Raw genomic sequence first — 9,145 nt, 5'->3', positions numbered from 1 at the left:
CATAAGAAACGACATTCGCTGAGATGAAGTTGTCTAAGTTTATTTATAGCATCCGAAATATTTTTCATTATAATGGTTTGTGGTTTTGCTGTTCCATCCAGAAGCGATTGAAAGACTGTTAAAAGAGAATATGCCCTTTCTCACAGCGAGTTCTAGAATTTCTGTAGGAAAGTAGACTTTGCTTACCTTGGGAATGCCATCACCACAGAATGTTTTGGCAGGAAGTGGTTTAAAGGAACAAGCAGAATTGCAAGGAGCATACAAAGCCAAAGAACTCTTCATTGTAACTATAAGCAGCTGAAACTGCAATTATCATAGAATCATAGAACTGTTGAGTTGGAAGGGACCTCAAGGGTAATCTAGTCCCTGCAATGCAGAAATCTCAGCTAAAGCTAAAGATGGATCAATAGACCAAAGGAGGCCAGAGCAGGGCTGGCAACTCTCTACCAGGAGGCAAATACATGCAATTTGCTCCAGGGACCTATTTTAGGGCAGACTTTGTTCAAGCAGCAACCTTAATGCTTCTTTGTGATTTTCCGGCTTAACAAGAACTATGACAGATCTTCACCATTTTTTACTAGAATCATTCATTAGGATCGTGGCAGATGTCCACATACCCAGACAGAATTCAGAGCTAGAATTCAGACAAGGGAAGGCTCTTTAGTCAGATATAGGAGATAAATAGACATAAGCAAAATCCTAGAGTATGAGCTACAGAGAACAGCTGCCTTTCAGAAGCTCATTCAGGCTGTCACAAGGGCTGCATCTCAAGCAGAATGTGAGGAAAAAATAGAGCTGGCAGGCATGTCTTTCCTTACAAACAGTGCAGCACTTTAATTTGGCATTTGTGAACTGAGTGCCAACAACTACATTTATTTTCTTATATAGTTTATTTTTACTAAACTTTATTACGCACCATTTAGCCCAAAGGTGGCTCTCACAGCAGCTATGAACAAGTCAGATATAAAGTACAGAGTCAATAAAAAAACAAGAGAGTAACAGTTAACCGAAAGCAAATGAACAAACCCTTCCACAAGCAGCAACTCAAGTCAGCAGGAGCCTGATACAAAAAGCATCCACACGACTCCATGCCCACTTTCAGCAGATATCCTTTTATTACATATATGCTATGTTTGTTTGTGTGTTCTTTCCGTAGAGATTTGAGGGCAAGAGCTGCGGCAGGTGCACTACTACCAGGCAAACAGGGCCTTGTTGTCTTCTTTAGAAAGTTCACACAAACAGTTCAAGAGCAGCAAGGTATCTCCAAGGAACTTGGATGGGACAATGTCAATCACCATCTTCCTGAGGTCCGCGGGGCTGTTGTGCAAGGGGTTGGAACTGAGGTCTGGCCTTTGCTTCAGGATGCCGTACGTGTTGATGAGGAATTCACTGAACACCGGGTGGACGTCCACGTGGTAGCCCATCTTCTCCAGGCGAGCAGTCAGGTCCAGGTAGCGCTGGGTCATGGCTCGGTACTTCTTCTCGTCCACAGAGCCATCTAGGGATTTCATGGAGACCTAGGTATTTTCATTAGATATACACACACATATACACATACATATATACATTTTTAAAAGCTATTGCTAGCACTTTATGGAAGGGCTAAAGATCCTAATTTTAATTTAGCATCAATAGGAGCAGAGGAGAAATAGGGTCAAGTTAAATCAAAAGTTTTGTTGCATTGTTTTGTAAGGGAATAAATTTTAGACGTTTGTAACAAGTTTCTGCCTGCCATAGGGCTAACTATGAAGCTCAGTGCAATTTGGGCAAGGTCTGAATATTTGAAGGGGGGAGGAAGGGGGGAAAGAGTAAAGTGATGGATGCAGAAATGGAATTTATTAACAAAACAGGGAGCAAAAAGGTCTGTGCTTCGAAAGTTTAGTTGCTAAAATCAAGAAACCTGCGAGTGCTTAATTTGATGTTGGATTGTGGCCATGATACACAAGCATTTTACCAGTGCAAACACATCAGTGGATCATATCATTATCTTGGGTCCCACCACAGAAGACTAAAGTGGGCAAGGATTTGCAGGCATATTAACAGCAAGTGTGTATTTTGGGAAACAGAGTTCTCTAGGTGAGAAATTGTCTCCAGAATCTGACAAGACGTGAGCTCTGCCCATTGAATGATACCCCAATCCACACAAGATATTCAGAATTTTTCTGGAAATAGTAAATTAGCTGAGGAAATTTAAACTGAAAGTGTCCACCAAAGCAGCAGCTCAAAGAAAAACAATTTATTTAAAATATTGCACTGGTGTTGTTTACACCTCAGACAATGTGCTATCCAGATTTCAGATAATGCATCGCAGTTTGAGTTAGGAGCAAAACAAGTTTTGCAGTTAGCTGCAAAAACAAGATAAACGCACCAAGTAAGTAAAAAGTTACTGTGGGAATATTAGTTGCCTATGAATGATTTCAGTATATTTATGGTTAAGTAGAAACAGACCAGAATTCCCTCTGAGACTCTTGAAATAGCTTTTTTAAAAGATACAGAGAGATGCAGGGCAACATAGACTTAATTACTGCCAGCTTTTAGGAGACAAGAGAGCAAATCAAAGATAAACAATATAATGAAGTGATAATTGTTGGGCAGAATTTCGCTATGCAAAAACTAAACAAGACATGGTTTACTGATATTATTGGCTGCTTCCAGAGTGGTGTTTATTATGGAATGGTTGCTTCGGTGCGTGCAAGTTTTTTTGCAGGATTCACATAATGCCACTGGCATCAAAATACTCACCTGTATTCATTAGGATTTGCTGTTCCCAGAAAAAAAAATCTGATAAGGTTCAAAATAAATTCTATGGCCCATTTGCAATACATCAGTGACCCATCTGCAGGATTAAGCCCCCATCTGGAATCCCCCCATCACTGTGTCAGAGCAATGCCTCGTTACAAAAGGCTCATCCACTCTTTCTGTTTGCCCCTCCACTTTCCCCAGGAAAACCAGCTCTTTGCAAGCATCAATGTACGGAAAACCCAACTGACGTTTGCCCTGATTCAGTGGTAAAAAGCAGGTTTTCTTTGGGGGAAAGAAGCAGGACAAGTGGAAGTGTAGACAAGCAAACGTTGTGGCACATTCCTTGGAGGCCATTGCCTGGGCAGCCTCTTGCCAGTGCCTCTACAGTAGCCTCTTGGCTAATAGGGGGCTGGTGGTCTCCTGCCCACCTTGTTCCTAACAAGGCAGATCTTCACTTTGGGACACCATTTTGTGGTTTGCCTCAGGTGCCAAAATGTTTTGGGCCAGGCCTGCCCATATTAATAAATTTGGAGGCACCTTATGGACCAATAATTCACCTCTCATTCTCGTATGCATTCCAGTTAAAACAATTTAAATATGGCTCTTAACTGCACTTAGTAGAAACTAAGGAGGAACTTAGCAGAAATGTAAATCTTTTCCAGACCTATGAACAATTCTGCTCTGTAATTTTCAGCTGCATTAGAGTTAACTGAAAGTACTAAGGTACTCTGGTAATACAGGGTATGGTTGCTTCTTCAACAGGATGTGATACTATGGTGTTAACAACTGAGTATGGAGTGATAATGAGTGATACCAATAGATAGACGTCTTTAGGAAGTTGTTTTATGGCCAAGCAGGCTTTGCACTAAATCTCTGAGACCTAAGTGACTAACGTTTTGACAAAAAGACAAATTTACCTCAAAGTGCTGGGACTCACCTGTTTGATTTTCTCAGGAATATTGGACACTGTGAACCCGTAGAGCCTCGTGATGCCAGGAAACACATGCGCAAGAATGCGCCTGTCTAACTGGAAGGCAATCTCTCCCACGATGCGCCCATTCCTCTTGCTGTTCTGAGTAAGCTCTATATCTACAAGGAAGTGAAAGAAAGAGGCTACTTCGTAGATATACTGGGCCTTTGCTATAAGAGGCCAGAGCTTATATTAAAAACAGGCTTGTCTGAAATGTATATATCTCCTTGGTGGTTGAGATGCCAATCACACTTTCATCCATCTATATTCTGTTGGTGAACTTGTTATCTGAGGGCTCATCCAACTTCCTTTTGCACCAGGCTTCCTAGAAAAGGATCCATGCTTTCCACCTCAAGGTCTGAGCAGGGTTTTTTGTTTTGTTTTTGGACCTGCCACTGTCCCTGGGGAAACCCGCTGTTTGCTGCTGAATCAGAACAAAGGCAGTTAGAGGATGGATGGCGGCTAACAGATTGAGGTTGAATCCTGACAAGACAGAAGTACTGTTTTGGGCGGACAGGAGGCGGGCAGGTGTGGAGGACTCCCTGGTCCTGAATGGGGTAACTATGCCCATGAAGGTCCAGGTGTGCAGCCTGGGAGTCATTTTGGACTCAAAGCTGTCCATGGAGGTACAGGTCAATTCCGTGTCCAGGACAGCTGTCTACCAGCTCCATCTGGTATGTAGGCTGAGACCCTACCTGCCCACAGACTGTCTCACCAGAGTGGAGCATGCTCTAGTTATCTCCCGCTTGGACTACTGCACTGCGCTCTGTGTGGGGCTACCTTTGAAGGTGACTCAGAAACTGCAATTAATCCAGAATGCGGCAGCTAGACTGGTGATTGGGAGCATTCACCGAGACCACATAACACTGGATTAGAAAGAGCTACATTGGCTCCCAGTACGTTTCCGAGCACAATTCAAAGTGTTGGTGTTGAACTTTAAAGCCCTAAACAGCCTCAGTCTGGTATATCTGAAGGAGCGTCTCCACCCCCATCATTCAGCCCGGACTCTGAGGCGGAGTGCCGAGGGCCTTCTGGCAGTTCCCTCACTATGAGAAGCAAAATTACAGGGAACCAGGCAGAGGGCCTTCTCGGTAGTGGCATCCGTCCTGTGGAACACCCTGCCACCAGATTTCAAAGGAAAAAACAACTACCAGACTTTTAGAAGACATCTGAAGTAGGAAGGGGAAAGGGGTACGCTAGGGGGTACACCAGTCTTTTACACCAGCCCCATGCCATGTCTCAGTATTACCATTCAAGTAGAACGTATGGGACTTCCTTAACTTGTCTGTGTCTGGTGCATCAGAAAACCAGACTCTCTTCTTCCTGGGCATCTCTTGAGATTCAAGCTGTGCTTTGCCTGCGCTTGGGTCCTGGGCACTGCCCAAAAAGTGATAGGACTGCCTTTCAGAAATCCCCAAGGAAGAACTTCCTTTGCGTATTTTGAGGTCATCTGAAAATGTGGTCTGAGCTTCCTCCTTGCTCGCCAGGCGTGTGGGGTTTGAGGAAGCGAATTCTTCTGTCCATGATGGTGAATGGCTCGCCGTGTCTTTTGAACTGAGTAGTCTTGCAGCCTTGTAGTGAGCTACAACAAAGCACATTTAGCAAAGGGTTTATTCCAAATTCAAAGAAACATCAAGACAAAATGATGATGCATGAGAGTCTCCCATGCTCTTCCCTATCCAATAGGTCCAATACTACACACTTGGATGGCCCCTTCCAACCCCAGTACAATGTGGCTTCCCTCCCCCTTCGTCTCCCTTGCCTTCCCGACTGACAGCACTATGAGCTGCGTCATGTGCCCCTTCCCCTCCCTTCTTCTTCAGACCAACTGCCAATGGATTTCTGTTAACAGCCTAACCAGGAAGGCAACACAATTTATGTAGTTTTGTACACCATTACAAACCATGCCAATAGCTGTGACATTCAGAAATGTCCACTTCTGCAGCTAGCAAACCAGTGACATGACCTACAAGTCACACGCAGGGAGGCCCAGGGCTAACACCAGTGTGTGGTGGCAGCAGGGAGGAAAGCATCTCACCTGAAGCTGGCTATCATTTAAATAGGCCCAGAGATAGGACTTTATCACATGCAATAGCTGCTACTAACCAATGCTATGTCTGATCTGATGGGTTGAAATTGGAACCTGTTTAAATTATCCATAAACTGCCACAGCCTCTTGCCCTCCCCAGAGTGGATATCTAGTGACCATTTCTTACCCATGCTTAGTGCTAGGGGCGTCTGAGCCTTATCGCCGCCAGGAAAAGGGCCGTCCATCAGCCACGCTTTCTTGAGTCCCATCAGTTCTGTGGGTTCCTCCAGCTGTTTTCCTCCAATGGTGGAGCACGACATGCTTGACAAATGTCCGGGTTTCTTTTCTCCACTTCTAGGCTGAAAAGGGGGAGGCTCATTTTGGAGCTGCTTCAGCGGTGACTGGGCACTGGGGTTGGGCAGGACAGTGGGCTCCTTGGAGATGACGTGTGAGCAGTAACCAAAATCTTCTCTTCCGATATACTGAGCTACAACAACAACACATACAGTTTTGTTAACTACAGCAAGGAATGCAGTTTGTGTATTTGTAGTTGACTGACATCTGTGTCCGAGTCTCTGTTCCAGAGAAGAAAATTAACTTGAGATTAAAGTTCCAGAGGTGCCGTACACCCTTAAAGAGACGGGCTATGCAATTTAAAAAGGCAGCTTGGAAGGTACCCAAATATTTCTCCTATGTGTCTGAGGATGAGATGTTATTTTATAGAACAGGCAAACCACTCCTCTCGAGAGAATATGGAAGAGGAAAATCACAATTGCCGCCAAATAGATGGCAACAGCCCAATATGCAGGCTTATTGTAAAGACAGGGAGATAGATTGGCTCCTCTGCACCAAGGAGGATCTTATCTGAGGGGGGAGGGAGAGAATTTCATTAAAGCAGCCTTTATTATTGCTGAATTTTTACTTCCCCAGAAGAGGCAATTGAGGCATTTTTCTGCTTCAGGCATCAAAACAACTTGACCAACCTTGGCTGTGAAGCACCTTGGTGGTGAGGAGGGGGTGGCTGTAGAGGGGGGGGTTACTACAGTGCCACATGCAGCAAAATGTTTTGGACCCTCCTCTCTCTACCCCCTCAAATACACACAGACACCAAACCAACCCTTACCTTTAAACAGTACTGACTCAGCAGAAGCAATTCTCAACAGGTGATTCTGTCTTTTCTGGGGCCATCTTTCTTCCCCATCTCTTGAACTAAGTTGCACCCTTTTTTGCAACAAGTAAGTTGCACCTTTTTTGCTATAGCAGCAGCAGCCGGGGAGAATGATGGATGCCTGGACAGGTGGGGGGGGGGGAGGGAGACCCCAGAGGCGTAGCAGACATAACATCCTGTCCTGCACCAGTTCCTTCAGGGTAAGTGTCGATTCCTCTGACTTGCAACCAGTCCACTCTTCCCCCACTCCAACTACAGGTGTTTAAGTCCTTCCTCAGATAGATCTCAAATTTCAGCCACATCAGCCTCCAGCTCGTTTTTAAAAAACAAAACCCAATTTTATACTGCGTAATAGCATGTTAAGACACAAACCTGGAAACTTTTAATTTTCCAAAAAATTATTACAGTACCTAGTTTTATTGTTATCATTGCATTTTTGTGCAAAACTCTTTGCTGTTAGCCACCTTAAACACGGGTAGAGGTGCAATTGAATATTTAAGTACCTAAACCAGATGACAGGGGTCTGGTCAGGAACTGTTGCATACAAAGACTGGAATTTGCTCCACTTTCATGATTTCAGGAAAGGACATTGCCAGCTCCCCAAGATAGAGACCTGTCTACTTTTGCCTAATGCTACGAATGGCACTGATGAATGTATATACTTTATTTCTAATGGATTATTTAATATTGTTTTATTTGATATAAATTGTTTATTTTAAACTTATGTTTTTATTATGACTTTTTGTATTGGATCAGATTCTATTTTGTGCGTACTCTTTGCTGTCTATTCTGTTGTTTCTTCAGCTTGTGTATAGCAACATGAAGACAGGAGTGCCTGGCGTGCTCTGGTCCATGGGGTCACGAAGAGTCGGACACGACTGAACGACTAAACAACAACAATAGCAACATAGAAAGGTGGTACACAAATAAAAAGTAAAATGAAACGAAATTTCATACAAATGAAATTAATGGGCTTGCTAAGCCTACATAGTTTCACCCAGTTCTGCTCAAAAGCTGAAACAGGAAGGTGCAGATGACATTCAGCTCACATGTTCCTATTACAAGCGCCTCTTCCTCTAATGAGCGTTTTACGCAGATGGGCAGACTAGGCCACGGTCTGGCTGAGCTGCACATATAAATTCAAATGCACACATAGGCAGGAATATGCTTATCACTTGTTTATTTCTAAAATGTCTGGTAAGTAAATTTGTAGAGCTTGCTCCTTACCTCCTTTTACCAATAAACCAGCATCAGTATACGCAGGAGAAATTGGAGACGTTAAGAACTGGACTTGGCTGCCGTTGTCACACTGTTGACCCAACATAGCACGGAGTTCATAGTTTTCCCTGAGCAGCCGAATCTGATTTTTCAGGTGCGCATTTTCGTCTTGAATCCTTTTCATCCACTCTCTCTCCTCAGTCATCCTCTTCTTCCTCCTTGGTGAGGAAGGGTTAATTGGTAAGGAACAGCCTTGGCTGGACAGGTCACTTGTCCCAGTGCTTTGAAAGGCTCACAGGAAGCTCAACAGGTTTAGAATGTTTCTACGGCATTATGATGTCGCCACCTCTTAACAGTACGCCCTGTTGCTCCACTGAAATCATTTATTTTGGCTAGGCCTGTGGGCAGCCGAATTAGATCACAGCCATACCACATTTGAAGCACATGGCTTCTCACAAAGAATCCTGGGAACTGTAGTTTGCCCTGCACGGAGCTAACAACTCCCAGCATCCTTAAAAACTACAGTTCCCAGGATTCTTTGGGGGAAGCCATGCATTTTAAATGAATAGGATAGATGTGACCAAAATGGCATGGCTTACCTACTGGATGGAACAGCCATCCTAAGCATCCACCTGTTTATGACCACCAGGTCAGAAGATGGGTTTACTGAGAACACACCATTGTCCCTTGGCAACAGCACATAAGGGGGCCTCTTCAGGGACAGCAGGCTACCCCCTGGAGTGACCTCCCTCAGGTAATTTGTGATGTGGAGGTGGCAATTAGCTTTAAATGTTTCCTTAAAATATGCAGGCTTACCCAATTTTTCCTGGATTCTGGCTCCTAATTTTTATTTGTGTAGTTTTGTTTTTTCAAATGCTATTGGATGCTGTTGGTGAATTGTTGTTTTTATGTAAGCCACTTAATGGTTTTTATTAAGTTGTTTTTGTTGCTATATTAAGCAGTATTATTTTTTAAAAAAGTAAACTTATCAGTAAAATGGTACTGGGAAACCTCTGAA

General features: G+C 43.8%; 1 protein-coding gene across 1 annotated transcript; it reads right to left on the bottom strand.

Annotated features, from left to right (window-relative positions):
- Window positions 1–1,096: 1,096 nt before the first annotated feature.
- On the bottom strand, window positions 1,097–8,576 carry SPATC1L (spermatogenesis and centriole associated 1 like). The gene is made up of 5 exons (XM_083402154.1): window positions 8,137–8,576; window positions 5,929–6,228; window positions 4,962–5,294; window positions 3,680–3,831; window positions 1,097–1,517 (listed from the first exon to the last, which is right to left on the bottom strand). The coding sequence occupies exons 1-5, from the start codon at window positions 8,330–8,332 to the stop codon at window positions 1,191–1,193; spliced, it is 1,308 nt and encodes a 435-aa protein (XP_083258280.1). The 5' UTR covers window positions 8,333–8,576; the 3' UTR covers window positions 1,097–1,190.
- Window positions 8,577–9,145: the final 569 nt, after the last annotated feature.

This window comes from Podarcis tiliguerta (genome assembly GCF_965153285.1).
Source record: "Podarcis tiliguerta genome assembly, chromosome: 1".
Classification (NCBI taxonomy): domain Eukaryota; kingdom Metazoa; phylum Chordata; class Lepidosauria; order Squamata; family Lacertidae; genus Podarcis; species Podarcis tiliguerta.
Note: the sequence above shows the minus strand (reverse complement) of the source record. Positions and strands in the feature narration are given on the sequence as shown.

Excerpts from the sequence above, each read along its gene's own strand:
- SPATC1L (XM_083402154.1), bottom strand. The coding sequence starts at position 8,332 with ATGACTGAGGAGAGAGAGTGGATGAAAAGGATTCAAGACGAAAATGCG. Across the intron at positions 6,229-8,136 it reads TGGTTTATTGGTAAAAGGAG|CTCAGTATATCGGAAGAGAA; the intron begins GTAAGGAGCAAG and ends TTGTTGTTGTAG. Across the intron at positions 1,518-3,679 it reads TTCCTGAGAAAATCAAACAG|GTCTCCATGAAATCCCTAGA; the intron begins GTGAGTCCCAGC and ends GAAAATACCTAG.